Source organism: Rhinolophus ferrumequinum, unplaced genomic scaffold (genome assembly GCF_004115265.2).
Source record: "Rhinolophus ferrumequinum isolate MPI-CBG mRhiFer1 unplaced genomic scaffold, mRhiFer1_v1.p scaffold_109_arrow_ctg1, whole genome shotgun sequence".
Classification (NCBI taxonomy): Eukaryota; Metazoa; Chordata; class Mammalia; order Chiroptera; family Rhinolophidae; genus Rhinolophus; species Rhinolophus ferrumequinum.
The window spans coordinates 690,359-713,690 of NW_022680364.1; the positions used below are offsets into that span (position 1 = coordinate 690,359).

The 23,332-nt window shown below is 39.4% G+C and overlaps 1 protein-coding gene across 3 annotated transcripts in view; it reads right to left on the reverse strand.

The window, feature by feature from the left end:
* Positions 1–23,332, reverse strand: part of DIP2C (disco interacting protein 2 homolog C) — a 339,643-nt gene that overhangs the window by 117,872 nt on the left and 198,439 nt on the right. For all 3 annotated transcript variants that reach the window (XM_033102147.1, XM_033102149.1, XM_033102148.1), the window contains one exon: positions 20,756–20,881. In XM_033102147.1, coding sequence (XP_032958038.1) covers positions 20,756–20,881 — 126 coding nt within the window. The remainder of the gene's footprint in view (positions 1–20,755; positions 20,882–23,332) is intronic.

Below are 23,332 nucleotides of genomic sequence, written 5' to 3' on the forward strand. Positions count from 1 at the left end.
CTTTAAAAAAAATACAAAGGATTTTATATAAAAATACAAAAAAAATTACTTGGAAATACTAAAAATATAATTTTTAGTATTAATAATTTTAAGAAAGATGGAGGACTTCACTACCTGGTATTGAAACTTACTATGAAGTTACAGTAACCAAGACAGTGATATTAGCACAAAAATAGGCACAAATATCAATGGAACAAAGCTGAACCCAGAAATAAATTCTTATATTTATGGTCAATCAACTTATTTTTGACAATGTTCTCAAGATAATTTAATGATATATAGATCATCTTTTCAACGAATGTTGCTGGGCAACTGGATAATCCTCATACCAAAAAACAATAAACAAAACAAAACACCACCATAAATCCTTACCTCACACCATAAACAAAAATTAACTCAAAATGGATCAGAGACCTAAATGAAACTTCTAAAACTCCCAAAAACACAATCTATAAAATAATAATTGATGAACTGAACATCATCAAAATAAACTCTGAAGCTTCAAAAGATACCATTACTTTGCTATGGGTAATGTTACAAATCACCAAGAACTCGGTGGCTCACAATGACACACTTATTTATTATCTCATAGCGCTGGATGTCAGCATGGAAACGTGCCTTTTGGAGTCTTATGGGCCAAATCAGTTCCTTTGTCTTTTCTAGGGACCACCTGCATTACCTGCACCCTTGGCTCCTGACCCCGTCATCGACCTTTAAAGCTTATGCCTCTAGTCTCTGGTTCCATTGTCTTTTCTTCTGACTTTGACAGTCTTCCCTCTGTTAAGAGGACATCCCCCCTCTACCAATTTTATTCAGATATAATTGATAAACATCACTGTATAAGTTTAAGGTATACAGCACAATTGTTTGACTTACATATATTGTGAAATGATTACTCCGTCCCCACACCCCTGGCCTCTGGTAACCACAAATGTTTTTCTATGAGTTTTTCTTTTCTTTTTTTTAATGTCTGAATAAGGATCATTTGATGACAGTGGGCACACACAGTTAATTCAGGAAAATGGCCCCATCTCAGGAGCCTTCACTTAATCATATCTGCAAAGTCTCTTTTGAAAGGTAATATATTCATAAGTTCTAGGAATTAGGACATGGAATATCTCTGGAGGGGCCATAATTCTGTGTACTACAGATGCTGTTAAGAAAAAGAAAGACAAACCACAGTTAACAATTATATCTAATAAAAGACTTGTATTCAGATTGTATAAAGAACTCTTAACCACTGACAAGACAGACAACTTACTTTAAAAATGGGCAAAAATTTGGACATTTCACCAATGAATATATATGTATATGGAAAATAAACACATGAAAAGATGCTTAGCATTAATAGAGAAATGTAAATTAAAACCACAATGAGATACAATTTGATATGCACTAGAATGGCTTAAAAAATACAGACAATACCATGTGGTATTGTATGGGATCCTCATACAATACACAAATGTATGTACATAAATGCTGACAGGAGCATTATTCATAATAGCCAAAACCCAGAAACAAGCTAAATGTCCATCAGCTAGTGAATGAAAACACAAAAGGTGGTCTATCTAAGAGGACATAGTTCAGCAATGAACATGATGCAGAAGAAGCAAGATGCAAAAGAAAGCATTTCATGATCTCATTTCTGGAATGTCCAGAATATTTAGAGAGGCAAATAAATCAGATCAGTGGCTTCCTGAGCTCTGGTTTGACAATGGGAATTACTTGAAAATAGGTACAAGGAAACACTTTTTTAAAATTCAAGTTTATTGGGATGGCAATTGTTAGTAAAGTTACGTAGATTTCAGGTGTACAATTCTGTATTACATAATCTATATATCTCATTGTGTGTTCACCATCCAGCCAGTTCTCTTTCCATCACCATATATTTGACCCTGTTTGCCCTCTTCCAGGAGCCCCCACTCCCCTTAACCTCTGGTAACCACTAAACTATTGTCTGTGTCTACGAGTTTTTATTTCTTAATTTTTTTCTCTTGTTCTTTTGTTGTTTTCAGTTTTATATACCACAAATCAGTGAAATCATATGGTTCTCTACTTTTCCTGTGTGACTTATTTCACTTAGCGTGATAATCTCAAGATCCATCCGTGTTGCCGCAAATGGTACTATTTCATCTTTTCTTATGGCCGAATAGTATTCCATTGTGTATATCTACCACAACTTCTTTATCCATTCATCTATCGAAGGACATTTTGGTTGTTTCCATGTGCTGGCCACCGTAAATAAAGCTGCAATGAACATTGGCGCACACTTGTCTTTATGGATAAATGTTTTCAGATATTTTGGGTAGATACTCAGGAGAGGGATTGCTGGGTCATATGGTAATTCTATTCGTAATTTTTTCAGGAGCCTCCACACTGCCTTCCATTGCAGCTACACTAATCTGCATTCCAACCAACAGTGTATGAGGGTTGCTTTTTCTTCACAGCCTCTCAACACTTGTTACTATTTGTCTCCTTTATGATAGACATTCTAACTAGGGTGAGGTGATATCTCATTGTGGTTTTTATTTGCATTTCTCTGATGATTAGTGATGTTGAGCATTTTTTCATATGTCTATTGGCCATTTGTATGTCCTCTTTGGAGAAATGTCTCTTCAACTCCTCTGCCCATTTTTCAATTGGGTTCTTTGTCTTTTTGTTATTGAGTTGCATGAGCTCCTTGTATATTTTGGATATCAGCCTCTAATCGAAGTGTTCTTTGCAAAAATCTTCTTCAATTCGACTGGTTGTCTCTTTATTTTCTCGTTGTTTTCTTTTGCTGTGCAGAAGATTTTAGGTTTGATATAGTCCCATTCATTCATGTTAGCTTTTACTTCCCTTGCCTTGGGAGTCAAATTCATAAAATGCTCTTTGAACCCACGGTCCATAAGTTTAGTACCTATGTTTTCTTCTATGCAGTTTATTGTTTCAGGTCTTATGCTTAGGTCTTGACTCATTTTGAATTAATTTTGGTGCATGGTGACAGATAGCACTCCAGTTTCATTCTTTTGCACGTGGCTTTGAATTCTCCCAGCACCATTTATTGAAGAGGCTGTCTTTTCTCCATCGCATGGCTTCTGCTTCTTTGCCAAAACTTATCTGCGCATATTTATGTGGGTTTATTTCTGGGTTCTCAGTTCTATTCCATTGGTCTGTGTGTCTGTTTTCCTGCCAACACCATACTGTTTTGATTATTGTTGCCCTGTAGTACAAGCTGAAGTCAGGAGTGTGACACCTCTAGCATTGTTCTTTTTCTTAGGATTGCTTTGGCTATTTGGGGTCTTTTATGGTTCCATATAAATCTGATGACTTTTTGTTCTATTTCTTTAAAAAATGCCATTGGGATTTTGATGGGGATTGCATTAAATCTGTACATTGCTTTGGGTAATATGGCCAGTTTAAACTATGTTGATTCTTCCAATCCATGAACACGGAATGTCTTTCAATTTCTTTGTGTCTTCTTCAATTTCTTTTAAAAATGTCTTACAGTTTTCAGTATATAGATAGGTCTTTCACATCCTTGGTTAAGTTTATTCCTAGGTATTTTATACTTTTTGTTGAAATTGCAAAAGGAATTTTTTTTTTTATTTCTTTTTTTGACACTTCATTGTTAGTATGTAGGAATGCAATGGACTTTTTTTCCTTTTTTTTTTAAACAAACCCCTATCCCAATGTTGCCTGGGTTTTCTTTTTTTTTTTTTCTTTTAATTTTACTGGGGAATATTGGAGAACAGTGTATTTCTCCAGGCCCCATTAGCTCCAAATCATTGTCCTTCAATCTAGTTGTGGAGGGCGCAGCTCAGCGGCAAGTCCAGTCGCCGTTTACAGTCTTTAGTTGCAGGGGACGCAGCCCACCATCCCATGCGGGGATTAAACTGGTAACCTTGTTGTTGGGAACTGGGGCTCTAACTAACAGAGCCATCCGGCAGCCCCTCCCCAAGCTCAGCGACAGCTTGTTGTCTTCAATCTAGTTGTGGAGGACGCAGCTCACAGACCCATGTGGGAATTGAACCGGCAATCCTGTTGTTCAGAGCCAGCACTCTAACCAACTGAGACATCAGGCCGCCCCAGGAATGCAATGGACTTTTGTACGTTGAATTTGTAGCCGGCAACTTGACTGTATTCTTCATTGTTCCAATAGCTTTTTGGTGGATTCTTTAGGGTTTTCTATATATACCATCACGTCATCTGCAAAGAGTGACAATTTAACTTCTTCATTCCCAATTTGGATTACATTTATTTATTTATCTTTCCTGATTGCTCTGGTTAGGGCTTCCAACACTATGTTGAAAAGCAGAGGTGATAGGGGACAGCCCTGTTGCGATCCTGAACGTACAGCAAAAGGGCTTCAGTTTTTCACCATTAATTATGAGATTAGCTGAGGGCTTGTCATATATGGCCTTTATTATGTTAAGGTATTTTTCTTCTATACCTATTTTATTAAGTGTTTTAATCATAAAAGGATGTTGTATGCTGTCAAATGCTTTTTCTGCACCAACTGATATAATCATATGATTTTTGTCCTTTATTTTGTTTATGTGATGTATCACATTGATGGATTTGCATATGTTGAACCATCCTTGTGTCCCTGGGATGACCCCACTTGGTCATGATGTATAATCTTTTAAATGCATTCTTGCATTCGATTTGCTAGAATTTTCTTTAGGATTTTTGCATCTGTATTCATCAGAGATACTGGTCTGTAATTTTCTTTTCTCGTGTTATCGTTACCAGGTTTTGGTATCAGGGTAATGTTGGCCTCATAAAATGAGTTAGGGAGTACTGTCTCTTCTTCAATTTTTTGGAAGCGTTTGACTAGGACAGATATTAGATCCTCTTTGAAGGTTTGGTAAAATTCACTAGTGAAGCCATCTGGTCCTGGACTTTTGCTTTTGGGAAGGTTTTGGATGACTGATTCAATTTTGTTACTGGTGATCGGTCTATTTATATTTTCCAGCTCTTCGTGATTCAATCTAGGAAGGCTCTATGTTTCTAAGAACTTGTCCATTTCTTCTAGGTTATTGAATTTGGTGGCATATATTCCTTCAGAGTATTCTTGGATGATCCTTTGTATTTATTTCTGTGGCGTCTGTCACAACTTCCCCTCTTTCATTTCTGATGTAGTTTATTAGTGTCTTTTCTCTTTTTATCTTAGTGAATCTAGTCAAGGGTTTGTCAATTTTATTAATCTTTCCAAAGAACCAGCTCTTTGTCGCATTAATTTTTTTCTATTGTCTTTTTGTTCTTTATTCCATTTAGTTCTGCTCTGATTTTTATTATTTCCTTTCTTTTGTTGAACTTGGGTTTCATTTGTTCTTGTTTTTATAGTTTTTTAAGGTGTAACGTGAGGTTATTTATCTGGGATTTTTCTTGTTTCTTGAGATAGGCCTGTAATGATATAAATTTCCCTCTTATAACTGCTTTTGATGCATCCCAAGAATTTTGGTAGGATGTATTTTCATTGTCATTTGTTTCTTGCAGCTTTTGATCTCTCCTCTTATTTCTTCTTTGACTTGGTCGTTCTTTAAAAGAATGCTGTTTAATCTCTACATATTTGTGCTTTTTCCTGCTTTCTTTTTGCAGTTGATATCCAATTTCAAAGCCTTGTGATCAGAGAATATGCTTGGTATGATTTCAATCTCCTAAAATTTGCTGAGGCTAGTTTTATGTCCCAATATATGGTCTATCCTTGAGAATGTTCCATGTACACTAGAAAAAAAATGTATAGTCTGATGTTCTAGGATGAAGTGCTCTGTAAATATCATTATGTCCATTTCGTGTAATGCGTCATTTAGAGCTGCTATTTCTTTATTTTCTGTTTGGATGATCTATACATAGCTGTCAATGATGTATTTATGTCTCCTACTATAATTGTGTTTTGGTTAATTTCTCCGTTTAGTTCTGTTAGTAGTCGCTTGGTATATTTCGGTGCTCCCTGAATAGGGGGCACAAATATTGATGACTGTTATGTCTTCTTGTTGTATAGTCCCCTTTATCATTATGAAATATCCATCTTTGTCTTGTTACCTTTTTATCCTGAAGTCTATTTCATCTGATATCAGTATGGTTACACCTGATTTTCTCTGGATGCCATTTGCTTGGACTGTCAATTTCCATTCTTTCACTTTGAGTCTATGTTTGTCCTTGTAGTTGAGATGTGTCTCTTGGAGGCAGGATAAGATTGGGTTTAGTTTTTTGATCCAATCTACTGTGCTGTGCCTTTTTATTGGTGAGTTCAGTCCATTTACCTTTAGGGTGATTACTGATATGTGAGGATTTCCTATCATTCTATCTTTGGGATTTTGGTAAGATATTGTTTCTTTGCCTTTTTGTTGCTGTCTATTATTTCAGTGTGGTGGTATTCTATGATTTCTCCCACTGAATCTTCTTTTATTATGTTATATATTTCTGGATTTTTTTTGTGTGATTACCATTAAGTTTACATAAAAGAAAGTTTCATATTTAGAGTATTCCATTTTCTTCAGCATGCTTACTTTCTCCATTCCCGTTTTCCAGGTCAGGCCTTTACTCTCCATCCTTTTATGTTTTTCAGTTGTCACAAATTATCCCTATTTATGCCGGTAGAATAGCCTCCTTCAGGATTTCTTGTGTGCCGGTTGTATGTTAAAAAATTCCCTCAACTTCTCTATGAAAGGTCTTTATTCCTCCTTCATATCGAAAGGATGTCTTTACTGGATATATTATTCTTGGTTCATAATTTCTCTCTTTCAATAGTTTGAATATTTGGTTCCACTCCTTCCTGGATTGTAGAGTTTCTGCTGAAAAATCTGATGATAATCTAATGGGCTTTCCTTTGTAGGTTATTGTCTTCTTTTCCCTGGCTGCCTCGAGGATTCTTTCTTTGTCGTTAATTTTAGACAGCTTCAATATAATGTGCCTTGGAGAAGGCCTGTTGAGATTGAGGTAATAAGGTATTCTATTTGCTTCTTGGATTTGAGGATCCAGTTCTTTCCAAAACTTTGGGAAGTTCTCGTCAACTGTTTGTTTGAATATAGTCTCTGCTTCTCTCTTTCTTCTCCTTCTGGTATGCCCATTATTCTTACATTGCTCTTTCTGATGGAGTCAGAAAGTTCTTGTAGAGTTCTTTCATTTCTTTTAAGTCTCAAGTCTCTTTCTTCTTACATCGTGTCATTTCCAGGTTTCGATCTTCGATGTCACTGACTCTTTTGTCCATCTAGTCAACTCTACTACCTAAGCTGGCTATTTCATTATTCATTTCTTTTTTTCTCTTATTTTTTACACTTTTTAAATTTTTTTATTAGTTTCAGGTACACAATACAAAGTAATACTTAGACGTTTATCTTTTATATCCCTCACACTGCGTGATCCCCCCTCCCCCTACCCACTATCCCTCTGAAATCGCACACAGCCATTACATTTCCATTGTCTCTATTTCTAATGCTGTACTCCGCTACTTGTAAGTACATACATGTGTGTGTGTGTGTGTGTGTGTGTATATATATACACACATACAAACTTGTAGTTGACATTCATTATTGTTCAGCTTCTGCTTCAGGTGTACAATGCAGTGATCAGGCATCTACATCATCCCTGAGGTGGTGTCCCCAATGAGATGTGTCCATCCGATACCCTACACAATATTTACAACATTATTGATTACATTCCCCAAATTAATTTTCAAAACGCCGTGGCCATCTTGTGGTTACTGACTGTTTTCTAATCCCCTCATCTTCCCCCTTATCCCAACCCCACCTCCCATCTAGCAACCCTCTGTTTTTCCTCTATGTCTCCAAAACTGTTTCTGATTAGTTAATTCACTTATTCTTTTCTTTACATTCCACATATAAGTGAGATCATATGGTATTTGTCATTCTCTGTCTGACTTATTTCACTTAACATAATATTCTCTAGGTCCATCCATGTTGTTACAAATGGTAAGATTTCTTTCTTCTGTATGGCTGCGTAATACTCCGTTGTATAAATATACCACAGTTTCTTAATCCAGTCATCTACCGATGGGCATTTCAGTTGTTTCCATGTTTTGCCTATTGTGTATAGTGCTGCAATAAACATAAAGTTTTTTGAATTAGAATTTTGGATTTCTCCGGATAGACACCTAGGACTGGAATTGCTGGATCATAAGGTAGTTCCATTTTCAGATTTTTGAGATACCTCCATACTGTTTTCCATAGTGGCTGCACCAATCTGCAATCCCACCAACAGTGCACAAGGGTTCCCTTTTCTCCACATTCGCACCAGCACTTGTTGTTTGTTGATTTATTGATGATAGCCATTTTGACTGGGGTGAGGTGGTATCTCATTGTGGTTTTTATTTGCATTTCTCTCATGATTAGTGAGTTTGAGCATTTCTTCATATGTCTGTTTGCCATCTGTATGTCCTTTTGAGAAAAATGTCTCTTTGTGTCCTCTGCCCATTTTTTAATTGGGTTGTTTGCTTTTTGGAGTTGAGTTGAGTGAGTTTTATATAAATTTGTGATATTAACCCCTTATCATATATATCATTGGCAAATATCTTTTCCCATTCAGTAGGGTCCATTTTTGTTTTAGTGATGGTTTCCTTTGCTGTGAAAAAACTTTTTAGTTTGATGTAATCCCACATGTTTATTTTTTCTCTTACTTTCCTCGTGCAAGGGGATATATCAGTAAAAATCTTACTCCGGGTAACGTCTATTGAGTTTCTTCCTATATTTTCTTCTAGGAATTTTATGGTTTCAGATCTTACATTTAAGTCTTTAAGCCATTTTGAATTTATTTTTGTATATAGTGTAAGGAGGTGGTCCAACTTCATTTTTTTGCATGGGTCTGTCCAGGTTGCCCAGCACCATTTATTGAATAGACTGTCTTTACCCCACCGTACATTCTTGCTTCCGTTGTCGTAGATTAAATGGCCATATAGGCATGGATTTCTTTCTGGACTCTCTATCCTGTTCCATTGATCTATGTGTCGGTTTTTATGCCAGTACCATGCCATTTTGATTACTGTAGCCTTGTAGTATAATTTGATGTCAGGTATTGTTACACCTCCCACTTTGTTCTTATTTCTCAAGATTGCTGAAGCTATCCGGGGTCTTTTATGGTCCCATTTAAACTTTAGGATTATATGTTTTATTTCTGTGAAAAACGTCGTTGGTAGTTAGATAGGAATTGCGTTGAATATGTATATTGCCTCAGGCAGTATGGACATTTTAACTATAGTAATTTTTTCCCATCCATGAAGATGGTATGTGTTTCCATCTATTTGTGTCTTCTTTCATTTCTTTCTTCAGTGTCTTATAATTTTCTGAGTACAGATCTTTTACTTTTTTGGTTAAATTTATTCCCAAGTATTTTATAGTCTTTGGAGCAATTGTAAATGGGATTGTTTTATTAATATCTCCTTCTGATATTTTATTTTTGGTATATATAAATGCAACTGATTTCTGAATATTAATTTTGTATCCTGCTACTTTACTAAATTCATCTATCAGCTCTAATAGTTTCTTGGTGGAGTCTTTAGGGTTCTCTATATGTAGTATCATGTCATCTGCATGTAATGATAATTTTACTTCCTGCTTACCGATTTGGATGTCTTTTATTTCTTTTTTGTGTCTGATTGCTGTGGCTAGAATTTGCAGCACTATATTGAATAGAAGTGGAGAAAGTGGGCAACCTTGTCTTGTTCCTGATCTGAAGGGGCATGGTTTTAGCTTTTCCCCATTGAGTATGTTAGCTGTGGGTTTATGATATATGGCCTTTATTATGTTGAGATATGATCCCTCCCTCTAGTCCCACTTTCTTAAGGGCTTTTATCATAAATAGCTGCTGGATTTTATCAAATGCTTTTTCTGCATCTATTGATATGATCATGTGATTTTTATTTTTCATTTGTTAATGTGGTATATCACATTAATTGATTTGCGGATGTTGAAACACCCTTGCATACCAGGGATGAATCCCACCTGACCATGGTGTATGATCTTTTTAATGTATTGCTGAATTCTGTTCTCTAATATTTTGTTGAGGGTTTTTGCATCTATGTTCATTAGAGATATTGACCTGTAGTTTTCTTTTTTGTGGTGTCTTTGTCTGATTTTGGGATCAGGGTGATAGCTGCTTCATAAAAAATGTTTGGAAGCCTTCCCTCCTTCTGCATTTTTTGGAAGAGCTTGAGGAGAATAAGTGAAAATTCTTTTTTGAACATTTTGTAAAATTCACCTGTAAAGCCATCTGGTCCAGGGCTTTTGTTTGTTGGGAGATAGTTGATTATTGATTCAATTTCCCTGGTGGTAATCAGTCTATTCAGGTTTTCTGTTTCTTCTTGAGTTAGCCTTGGAAGGTTGTACGCCTCTAGAAAATTGTCCATTTTTTCCAGATTGTCAAATTTGTTGGCATATAGTTGCTCATAGTAATTTCTTAAAATGTTTTGTATTTCTGTGGTGTCTGTTGTCACTTCTCTTCCATTTCTGATTTTATTAATTTGGGTCCTCTTCTCTGTTTTTGAATGAGTCTGGCTAAAGGTTTGTCAATTTTGTTTATCTTCTCTAAGAACCAACTCTTGGATTCATTGATCTTTTGTATTGTTTTTCTGGTTTCTATTTCATTTATTTCCACTCTGATCTTTATTATCTCCTTCTTTGTACTCCCTTTGGGCTTATTTTGCTGTTCTTTTTCCAGATCCCTTAAGTGTGAAGATAAACTGTTGATTAGTGATATTTCTTGTTTCTTTAGGTAGGCCCGCAATGCTATGAATTTCCCTCTTAGGACTGCTTTTGCTGCATCCCATAGATTTTGGGTCATCGTGTTTTCATTTTCGTTTGTCTCGAGATATCTTTTGATTTCTTCCTTGATCTCCGGCTTGACCCATTCATTATTTAGTAACATGTTATTCAGCCTCCATGAATTGGTGTGTCTTCCAGTTTTCTTCCTGTAGTTCATTTCTAATTTCACAGCACTGGTCAGAGAAGACAATTGGTATGATTTCAATTTTCTTAAATTCATCAAGACTTGTTTTGTGGCCTAACATATGGTCTATCTTGGAAAATGTTCCATGTGCACTTGAGAAGAACGTGTATTATGCTGCTTTGGGGTGAAATGCTCTGAAAATATCGATTAAATCCAAGTGGTCCAATGTGTCATTTAAGGCTGTTGTTTCCATATTGGTTTTCTGTCTGGAAGACCTGTCCCTTGTTGTCAGAAGTGTGTTGAAGTCCCCTACTATGATAGTGTTACTGTTGATCTCTGTCTTTATGTCAGTCAATATCTGTTTTATATATTTAGGTGCTCCTATGTTGGGTGCATAGATGTTTACTAGGGTAATGTCCTCTTGTCGGATCGATCCCTTTATTATTATGTAGTGCCCATCTTTGTCTTTTAATATGTTCTTCATTTTGAAGTCTATTTTGTCAGATATAAGTATTGCAACTCCAGCTTTTTTCTCATTTCCATTTGCATGAAATATCTTACTCCAACCCTTCACTTTCAGCCTATGTGTGTTGTTTGATCTGAGGTGAGTCTCTTGTATACAGCATATACAAGGGTCTTGCTTTCTTATCCACTCAGCCACCCTATGTCTCTTGATTGGAGAATGTAATCCATTTACATTTAAAGTGATTATTGATAGGTTACATAGTTATTGCCATTTTTAAATTTGTAGTTTGATTGTTTTCATCTTTCTTCTATTTACAGAAGTCCTTTTAGTATTTCTTGCAATGCTGGCTTCGTGGGAATAAATTCCTTTAGCTTCTTCTTTTCTGGGAAGCTCTTTATGTCTCCATCAACTTTAAATGATAGCCTTGCTGGATAAAGCAATCTAGGTTGTAAGCCTTTGTTTTCCATCACTTTGAGTATCTCCTGCCACTCCCTCCTGGCCTTCAATGTTTCTGTAGAAAAGTCATTTGATAGTCTTATGGGAGTTCCCTTGTATGTAACCCTCTGTCTTTCGCTTGCTGGTTTTAGGATTCTTTGTATTTAACCTTTGCCATTTTAACTATAATGTGTCTTGGTGTGGACTTGTTTGGGTTTATCCTGGTTGGAACTCTCTGCACTTCCTGGGCTTGTATGTTGGTTTTCTTCATCAGGTTGGGGAAGTTTTCAGACATTATTACTTCATATATGTTCTCAATCCCTTGCTTCCTCTCTTCACCTTCTGGTATTCCTATGAAGCGCATGTTGTTGCACTTGATGTTATCCCAGAGGTCTCTTAAACCATCCTCATTGTTTTTTATTCTTTTTTCTTCGTGCTGTTCTGTTTGGGTGATCTCTGCTAACTTGTCTTCTAAGTCACTGATTCGATCCTCTGCTTCATCTAACCTGCTGTTAATTCCTTCAAGTGAGTTCTCTATTTCAGTAATTGTGTTCTTTAGTTCTAACTGGTTGTTCATTACGATTTCTCTATCCTTCTTTATGTCATCTCTAAGCTCCTTAAACATTCTTATCATCAGTGTTCTGAACTCTGATAGGTTGGTTACCTCTGTTTCATTTGGTTTCAATTCAGGAGGTTTCTTCTGTTCTTTTATTTGGGACATGTTTCTTTGTTTCCCCATTCTGGCTGACTCTCTGTGTTTGCTTCGACGTGTTAGGTAGATCCCCTTGAGTTCTTAGTTCTTGCTTGGTTATCTCATGTAGTATGTGTTCTTTATATTTGACTTGCACTACTTCGTTCTTCTCCTCTGCGTGTGCTCCAAAGGTGACTCTTGTGTTGTGGATATTGTCCTGTTAAAGAAGATCTTTAATTGCTTTTCGCTTGTGAGTAGGTGGGGGTAACTCCTAGGCTGACTAGTTGAGACTTGGCTCTGCCCACCGCAGGGTGTTCTGCTGCATGAGGGTTGACCACTTAAATGTGGTTTGGCCTCTATGGGCTCTTGTGCCTGTAGAGAATTCCCTCTGTGTATGTCACTTTGGGTCAAACCTGGTAGTACTCTGGTTTGGTCTGGAGTTGGCCTCTGGGTGTGTTGAATCTTGTGCCTCTTATGCTGGGCCCTAATAGGGCAATTTCAGAACAAAGCAAATCACCAAGCACAACAACAACAACAAAAATCAAATACATTCACATGTAAAAACAACCGACAACCCACACTCAACACAGGCAAAGATATCAAAGATATAAAGAAAAAACAAAACAAAACAAAAAGCAGCACCAGTCTTGGCTTAAGCCCACCCAGTAATCTCCAAGTTGTCCTCTGTTGTACCAAAGAGTCCTCTGCGTATTGTGCAGGCAGAGCCGGTCACCTGGTGCCCAGAGTGACGTTGGGACTGCAGATTTAGATGCGTGGGGTTGACGGGTCTGGAAGGTAGTTTCTACAAAGTGAGTGCAGTTTCTGCTCTTGCCTGCACATATGCACACTGAGAGTAGCACAACCAGCCCTGTGTCCAGTTCTCCTGAGTCTTAGGGCACTTCTTCCGTGTGTGTGTGAGTGTTTGTGAGTGTGTGTGTGTGTGTGTGTGTGTGTGTGTGGCGGGCAGGAGATTTCTGAACTCCTGAAAGCCCAGAGCTGCATCTGCTGTCTACTGCTGATGCCTGGGAATGTCTCCGCAGTTGTAACTGCTCTGCCCTAAGCAGGCCAGAAAGGGTGGGGGCTGGGGATGGAGGGGTCTTCTCTCTCCCAGCCCAGCCATGTCACATTCTTCCTGCAGGCCAGAAAAGGTGATGGCTGGGGGTGGAAGAGTCTCTTCTCTGCTAGCCCAGCAAAAATCACACTCTTCCCTGCCTCTTCCCTGGGTCAGAGCTGCCTGCCAGTCTTCCCAGAGCCTGAGCACTAAGGCTCCTCTGTAATCTGACACTACTCCTCAGTTCAGGGGACAGTTTAAATCTCTGGAAGGGTGTGGGGGGGGTAGGATTGGAAGAGCAGGGGGAGGGGCAGGGGGAGAGGCCAAGGTATGGAGTTTGTGTCCTTTGTCTGAGGTACAGCCCAACTGGAGGTCTCAGCTGAGGTTATTGCCTCAAATGCTGAATATGCTGCCCCCTCGGTGGGAGAGATCAGCTGTGGGACGAAGGGAAAGAGCCCACCTCCTGGCTTTTGTGTTCTCTGTTCCGTCCTGGGATCCCCTGCGTCTCTGCAGCTGCGGATGCCGGCCACATTTTCACTGCCACAGATGCAGGTGTGTTTCCATAGCCACAGAAGCGGGCCGTATCTCCACTCTGCTCCCTTCCCTCTTCCCCTGCTCGCCTAATTTGCCCACCTTCAAATAATCCTTGCACGAGTCTCTTAGCTGTTCTGCATGATGAGCAGAGAGTCCTTTGATGGGTTATAGATGTCCCGTTTGTGATAAGATCTGGAGGAGAACTCAAAAAGTGTGCCCCACTGCCGCCATTCCTATGACGTCACTCCATTATTCATTTCTTTTATTGAGTTCTTAATCTCCAGAAATTCTATTTGGTTCTTTTTCAAAATTTCAATCTCTTTGGTAAAATGCTCATTTTGTTCTTTGACTGTGTTTCTGAGTTCATTAAACTATCTTTCTGTGTTTTCTTGCATCTTGTTGAGCTTTTTCAGAACTGCAATCTTGAATTCTCTGTCATTTATGTCACATATTTCCATGTCTTTAAGTTCATTTTCTGGAGACTTTTCATTTTCTGTCTGAGCTGTCTTGTTTCCTTGGATAACCATGGCAATTAATGAATTATTATTTCTCTTCCTAAGCATCTACAGTGGTGGGTTCTGCAACAGGTTGAGAGAAAGAGGTCTTTCTTTTGTTTTCCTGTAGGTGTTGGAAGAATGTTTCATTTTCTCTCTGAGTGCAGCCTTTTAGTCTCTTTTTCACTGTAGTGTTATATTTTTGCTGCACTATTCCAGCTTTTCACACAATGGGGGGGATTCCCTGGAAGGCGGGCTTCTCCTCAGTGAACAGGTTGCCTGGGCCACAGGGCACCACCTCTGTGGGGGGTGGGGGAAGAGGGTGTGAGAGCTTGTGAAGTTCCAAAGCTCTTTCTGCACCAGATTCAGAGCCTGTGTGTCTCAGCGGCTCTGTTTACTCCTGCAGAGATCCATCCAGATAGGTGGGGACAGGGGCGGGGTGGGCTGTGACAGATGGCTCTGAGCAATGGCGCCAACGACCAGCACAGCCAGTCCTGCACCCAAGGCTCCCTCCCCTTCACCGGAACTAGTTGGGCTGTGAGTCCGTGTTTACGGACCACAGTTCTCAGAAGTGCATATATTCTGTTCCTTTGAATTGATACTGCTACCGTTCCACTTCTAGTAACAGGAGGGTGGGGGTGGAGTGAGCTCTGGGAGGGGGGGGAAGGGGCAGCTAGGATCCGTGCCTATGCCTTTAGTCCTCTGCTTGAAAGTGAGTGCTTAAACCACCGTTTTCAGCCTTTTTCCCTCAGTCTTTGCTCCAAGGTCTCTGCAGTGAGTGCTGGGTTCAGCCATGTTATACGCTGATCCCTCCGGCAGGACTGTGGGTCATACGCGGAGCCCTAGCAGTCCAAGTTCTTCCCTCTCCTGAAGCTGCGGAAGCTCTGAAATGCAGGGAGGTCCGGTCTGCTCCTGTGTCCACATGGCCTGAGTCTCCACACTTCCCTCTTCCCTGCTCACCTGCTCGCCCAATTTGACCACCTTTAGATGATTTCAGTTGCGCGCATCTTAATCTTCCCTGTTGCTATGAAGGGAGTCCTTTGTGGAATTAAAGTTATTCAACTTGTTGTAAATTCCAGGGTAGATTTCAAGAGGCTCACCTCATGCTGCTATTTTTATGATGTAATCTCAGTACAAGGAAACTTTTGGATGTGATGGAAATATTCTAAAACCAGATGGCAATGGTTGCACAATCGATATATTTACTAAAAATCACTGAATTATAAACTTACAATGGGCTAATTTTATGCAGCTTAAGTTATATTTGAAGAAAGTTATTAAAAATGAATGTGTGTTCTGCAATAGTTAGACATAATCTTCTGTGAATATCAACTCCATCAAATTGGTTGACAGTATTGTTCTGACAACTTCCTTAAGACTACTTAAGGAGGGTACTTTTAAAATTTCCCAATTATGAGTCTTGATTTTTCCATCTTCCATTCTTTTTGCCAGTTTCTGCTGTATAACTCACAAGGCTCTGTTCTTGTGTACGCACACCCGTTCTGCGCTCCTTTCGGTGAACTCTCATTTCCCATTATGCGCTGCCCCTCTTTGTATCTTGTCCTGCAGTGTATTGTTGTTGGCTTTGTCTGACAGTAACACAGACTTGTTCACCTTCATGAGCTGTAGGTCTGCACTAGATCTTTTCCCATCCCTTTAAGTATCCTTGCTTTCACATTTAAATGTTTTTTGTAGACAACATATAGATGTGTCTATCTCCCCTTTCTAGCCAGTCTAACAGTCTCTGTCTTTAAATTGGGTTTTTACTGCATTTACATCTACTGTGATCACTGGCATGAGTGGGCTTAAATCTAACATTTTGCTATTTGTTTTCTATTCATTTCTATTTTTATCTCTGTTGATTTTTCCTGACTTCTTTTCTATTTACCATATAAAGAGTTTCATTTCATACCCTCTGCTAACTCCTAACCTATACTTCTCATTTTTAGTGGTTGCTCTAGGGCAAACAGTGTGCATCCTTAAGGGGTCTATACTGGATCAATATTGAAATTGTTTGCTCTTCAAATGCGACAATACAAACTGCTTCCTACTTCACAAATGTAATAACCACACAACAGTTTACTTCCATTCATCTGTCCCTGTCTTTTGAGCAATTATTTTTTTAAAGCAAATTACAAGTATTTTACATTTTCCCAGTTATTTACTATTTTAAGTATTCTTTCCTCTTCACAGACGTAAGTTTTCATCTGGTATCATTTCCCATCAGCCTAAGTGCCATCTGTCAGCATGTTTGCAGTACAGGTCTGCTGGCACCATATTCTTCCCGCTTTCATGTGTTTCATTGTCTTTGTTTCTTTTAACATCCTTGCTTATGAAAAATATTTTCACTGGATATGAGTTGACAGCTTTATTCATTTCCTTTTAGGAATTTAAAGGTCTCCTTCCATTGTTTTCTGGCCTCTACAATATCTTCATATAAGTCATTTATCCTTCATGCGATTGTTTTCCTGTATGTAAAGTATCTCTTGATGTCTCTTCAAGTTCACAGACTCCATCTGCCTTCTCGAATCTGATATTAAACTGATCCAGTGATATTTCATTTCAGTTCTGGAGTTTCCATTAGTTTAAAAAATATTTTTCCCTTTCTCTGTTCAGCTCAAGTATTAAGATGATATTTTCCTTTATTTCTTTGACATATTCTCATTGGATTCCCTGAATAAATATTTATAATTACAGATTTGAAAACCTCATCTTCTTGTATATCAAACACCTACACCAGTACTTTCCAACATATGAACAGGTAGAATTTTAATAATGTATTTTTATTTAACTCAAAATATTGTTTTAACATGTAATACCTACCAAAATTAATGAAATATTTTCCAGTCATTTTTTTCAACTCATCTAAACCTGTATGTATTTCACACTTACAGCAACTACAATTGAGACCACATTTGAGACCAATTTTTGTGCTTGACAGCCACACGTGCTTAGTGGCTACTGAGAGCACAGCAGAGGCCAACTATTGTTCCTTTTGTACTGAATCCTATTTCTGTGGCCGCAGATTACATATCCTGCTTCTCTGAATGTCTAGTGATTGTTTCTCAAGTACCAGATACTGTGGATGGGCCGTTGAGGAGACTCTGAATTCTATAATCTTCCTCGGAAGCCTTGTGATTTCTACTTTAGCATTTACTTCAACTACTGGTGACCCTCTTGAGCTCCGGCAGACTTGGAGTCATTTTTTTGCTAGTGTGAGTCTGTGGAAATCTACAGCTCCTTTATCTTCCTTGAAGTTGGATCTCTGACTCCTCAACATAGCATGATGGACATGCTTGCTCAGACCCCAATCTCTGTGCCATGGTCCTAAAATTTCATCCAGGCAGAGATCTTGGAACTGGGGGGCCTGCCTCGTGTATTTTCCTGTTGTCAGTGCAGTCTCACACTGCTTGAGCTCACACCCTAATCACTGGTGTCTCCTTTGTTTTTGTGCAGTTTCATAGCTGTTTATAGTGCACGGGTTAGTCTGGTACCAGTTACTTCATTATGGCTAGAAGCAGACATGCTGGCACATTATTCTTATATTTTCATATGTGAAAACTAAAGGAAAGTATCCCTGTAGCAGACAGCAGTATAACAGTCCTAATTAGATCTTCTCCAGAAACTATGACACTGGTCAGCAACCAGTCATTTCTCATGAAGAGAATATAAACTTCAGGAATATTCCTTAAAGAGCAGTGGACATGAGTTCTAACAAAAGTTATCAGCAACCAAGGAAAACAGAATGAAAGAAAATGAAGCTGAGCCAAGATTCTGTTCAAGCAAATATGCTTATAAATAGGCATTTATGAGTGTACAAAACCATCTCATGTGATATTATCACCAGGACTCCTGAGTGACACTGTACAAAATGTATTCTACGCTGTACATGAAAATGCTAAATAATGAAATGCAAATGTTTCATCAAAAATAACATTTCTAATAATGTTCTTTTATATTTTGCTGATATTTGTACAAGGTTTGTTTTTCTCAAAGTTTTGTCTGGTACAATAATATTTCTAAAGTTGGAAAAAGCATGTGAAAAAGCACATATATGAATAATCACATTGCTTCTTGCATTTTCAATTCAGCATTTCTCATAAAAAGTGGCCCAGAAAAATGTCCATCTCTCTGAATTCTGCCTGCTTCCAAAGAGTCGGTTAAAAATATTTTAAGTGGGTTTGTTATCCATGTAAGTCCATTCTGTTTGTCGCACAAACGACAGACACAAAATGAAAACTTCCATATTATAAATTTTGGCAAATTATAACTTTGTATACAAACAGAATTAAGCATATTAATTATGCTGATTTTTAAATAGTTCCAAATTACACTGAGACTTAGCATAAAGAAAGGAAAGAGAGTAACTAAGGAAACTGGCAAAAAGGACTCCCTTTCTTACAAGAGTATTATTTATATTCTTTTTTTATTATATATACTCTTGAGATGAAGAAGAGTTGTTGGATTATTTGTAGATAAAAACCATAATGATTATGCTATACCATACCTAAGATTTGTCTCAGAAAGCTCGGGACTTGAGCCTTTAAAGACGTGTAAAGGTGAATACTTAAGAGTTGTTTGGAGAATTACCACAAATCCGAGGTGACATGGGTGCTCTATTACCCTCACTGCTTGCAAACACTCCAAAAAATGTTATATGTCTTCAACTGTTCTTATTACACCTTAACTTCTTCTTGTGAACAAAACTGGCAGCATTTAAAACTGTTCAAAGTAGTGCGCAAGGTAACTTACGAGGTCTGACAATTAAGTTTGCAAACTTGTTGCAATGATGTTGCTAACCTTTTTTGATATCAGAGGGATTATTCATTATGAATTTGTACCAACTGGACAAACAGTTAACCAAGTTTACTATTTGGAAGTGCTGAAAAGGCTGCGTGAAAAAGTTCGATGACCTGAACTTTTTGCCAACAGTTCATGGCTCTTGCATCACGACATTGCACCAGCTCATACAGCACTGTCTGTGAGGGAGTTTTTAGCCAGTAAACAAACAAGTGTATTGGTACACCCTCCCTACTCACCCGATCTGGCTCCCAATGACTTTCTTTACCTGAAGATAAAGGAAATATTGAAAGGAAGACATTTTGATGACATTCAGGACATCAAAGGTAATACGACAACAGCTCTGATGGCCATTCCAGAAAAAGAGTTCCAACATTGCTTTGAAGGATGGACCAGGTGCTGTCATCGGTGCATAGCTTCCCAAGGGGAGTACTTCAAAGGTGACCATAGTGATATTCAGCAATGAGGTATGCAGTACTTTTTCTAGGATGAGTTTGCAAACTTAATTATCCAACCTCGTAGGTCTGTAGAAAAGAAACTCAGGTCTGTGTCAACAATGACGTGAATAACGTTAGAGCCAAAATCATAGAGAAAACATCAAGTAGATTCGTCTCAGTCCTTCATGTTTGTAGCAGATACCGGAAGGGTTACCTGTATGCTTCACTTAGGTTTTGAAGGTCATGAGATACAGACTATAATTATTTGGGCAGAGTGAAGTAAAAAAAGTTAGGTAGTTATATTAAGTTCAAGATTGAATAGAAGCAGTATCAAAATCAGAAATCTAAATGGTATGTTACGTTCAACCACCTAGGTCAGGGATCAGCAGGACTGTGGACCAAACCAGCCCTCTGCCTGTTTTTATAAACAAAGTCTTATTAGCACATTCCCTACAATAGCAGAGTAAGCAGCTGTGACAGACACCTCATGGCCAGCAGAGACCAAAATACTCTCTGTACTTTACAGAAAAGTTTAATGACCCCAAATTTAGGTAACTGCCTAAATTTTTCATTTGGTTTCTTAATGCAACTTTACAATATATCTATATTTTAAAGACTTGAAAATATGTATATACCAGTCTAAGAAGAAGACAAGTTCTGCTTCAGTTAGGACTATGGAGGTACACATGCTTCTCCTCTGCTACATGAAGAATTAAGTAAAATTTTGTAATACTTTAAGTCTATCATACTTATCAGTCTCGATGAGAAGTTTCAAATACAGTTTTACACAGATACATACATAACGATGGTACCTTTCCTTCCAAGTATAAGTTAGAGCACATATACTGTTTCTGGACTTATGGTTCACAAAACCCGAGCCAGAGCACCATTACTTGAAAGCTGGCACTGAATTAGTTCTAAGCACGCTCACCACTCACAACGCAGGGGTGGCCTGCCGCTCACCTGGAGGCGTGTAGGCGTCCATCGAGGTTTGCACCACCAAGGACCTGCGTTTGGAAGGCATAGGCACTGCCATCTTCCTTTCTTTGTGTTTTGCAAGCGCTGCCTGCACAGCTTCTGTGTGGACGTCTAAACAAAAAGAGAGCTCAATTACCCCATTGTTCAGAGACATCCCGAAGGCCCCTTGCCTTTCTCCACTTTCTCTAGTCCTGTGGAATAGTTTCTCTCTGACAGAAACTGTCACAAGTGGATGGGTGGGGACGGACGGGAGAGGAAGTGTGAACCTGCTAGCCTGGAAGCTCCCCGGAAGACACGCAAATTCACTCACAGACATTCAATTATTCATTTTATTACCCTAGGCTGCATAAATGAGAAGTGCTGGCTGCAGGTGGCTCTGTGATTTGTCTTTTCTCAGGGTGCGTGGACCCTGACCTTCAGATGCTTCTCAGTCTCATTTTCAAGCCTCGTAAGTCATTTCACTGCTAAGGGAGGTATGTGCACCTTATAGGCCGTTGGTAATGGCTTCAGCTAACACTCACAGGCACTCGGTTATGGGCCAGTCACTGTTGGTGTTCTGTGTCACTGACCCAGGGCATCAACACCATGACTACATGAGGTCACATCCTCAGGGTGGCGTGGTGGACCATCGGGTGGGGGAGACCTGTGGGTGGAGCCCTCACTCTCCACAGGGTGACGCAGGCCACAGAAGAGCAAATGGGCAGACTTGGAACAGGGAGAAAGGACTGCCCGCGAGGTTCCTTATGAGGCCCAGGGAGCTCTCTCAGTGAGAAATCACATTGATGAGGATGAACAAGCCGTCTGTCAAGGTGACCAGGTCCAGACAGCTCCAGGTTGCCTTCACACTGCAGCAGGGAAAACAGCTCTAAAGCTGAAACTGGGGGCCAGGGTGGTGCTGGCAGAAGGAACATGACACTGGAGCAGGGCACACGTGGTAAGTGACCAGGACACTGGGGCGCTAAGGACGGACGGCGTGAACCCGACTCTGTTTGGTGGGGCTGTTCGGCCGCTGTGAAGGCCACAGGAGGACAAGAGTGGATGTGAGAAAGCAGGCAGAGCAGCCATCAGGCGACATGCCAGCCATGCAGTCTACACGCGTCCACAGAACAGATGCTCTGAGTCCCCGCCCACAGAGGAGAAACCTCCCAGGTCATTGACCTGCTGAGCGGCACTGCCGTCCCCACGGGCTGTGCTGCCGTCCAGCCGTCCCTGTGACCACTGCCCTAACGTGTTACACCCGGCTGGGCACCACAGCACGGGCCACACGCAGCTGCCATCTCCTGTGACAAGGTCTCGATGGCACACAGCTGCAGCCCTTCCTCTGTGCAGACCGGCTGCTTTCCCACCGGAGTCGACTGTAGACATGAGAGACCATAACGGCCCAGAAAGCTGAACCTCTCCCACCTGGCCCCTGACAGAACGTCTGCCAGCCTGTCTCACTGCACATCACGTGTCAAATACAGCCAGCCCGTCTCACTTTATTTTGCTGAGCTTGTGAGCACCACTCTTCTCTCAACTAGACTCAAAGGGCTTTAAGGGAAAAACTGACCTTCTAATCACCTTTTCTTAAACTCAGACTAAAAACTGACAAATGAATGACTTGGATTCATGATCCATTTTTTTTTTAATTAAAGAATTTAATAAGATTATCCAAGTCAAGTAAAATATACCTTCAAACGCCACTTGACAGAGTGACTTGTAAGCATCTTAATGGAAGACTTTTACCTAAATTAAATCCTTCATAAAATGATTTGTTTAATTTGTGACATTTGTAGGAAAGAACCATGACATGATCAATGGAAAACCCTGAAGGTAAGAGGGAAGAAGAGCTCTGACCATCACCTGACTATGCCTCCCAGAAGAAAATTATTTAGAACAGCAACTAACATCCAGAACTTGAAGTCAGAGGCACACATCATGGGATTCACTGTTTTTTTGGCTCTTCATTACAACGGTTTTAAGTTATACTGTTGAAGAAGTTGTTAAAATTGAAGTCTACCTATAGACTTCCATGTCTTGGCTCAGTAGCTTTAAGAAAAATATTGTTCCCTGTAAGTTTTCTAATTACAAGTTAACCTGTAATTAATTAGCCAAAGACATGCATGTCAACTAACGGCCACTCACCTGATTTCTCACACGGATCTGGGATGTGTTCACCTGATTCAAAAATGACACGTGGGACCAGTGACAAGATGGGCCAGATCAGATGAACCATGTCACTCGTCCTTTCTGGCAGTGTCTGAAACCATCAGCAATTTCCATTTGGAAGAAAACCTCAGCATACACACTAACCATGGGGCAATCAGTAAGCTTCTGTAGGACTACCCATAAGATGAATGACCCAACAAACGAATTCTTTTCAAAAAGGAAACTCTCTGCTCTGTTTGACCCACAGCAGGCTTTTTGTAGAAATCGACAGGGTTATTTGGAAAATTCCAGGAAAATGCAATCAAATTCAGATAGCCACACAAATGGCACATACTAAACACAGCCAGAGAACGCCTCGGGCGTTGGGCGGGGGTCTCAGGCCCCAGGCCCTGCAGCACAGAGAGCCCCGCGCCC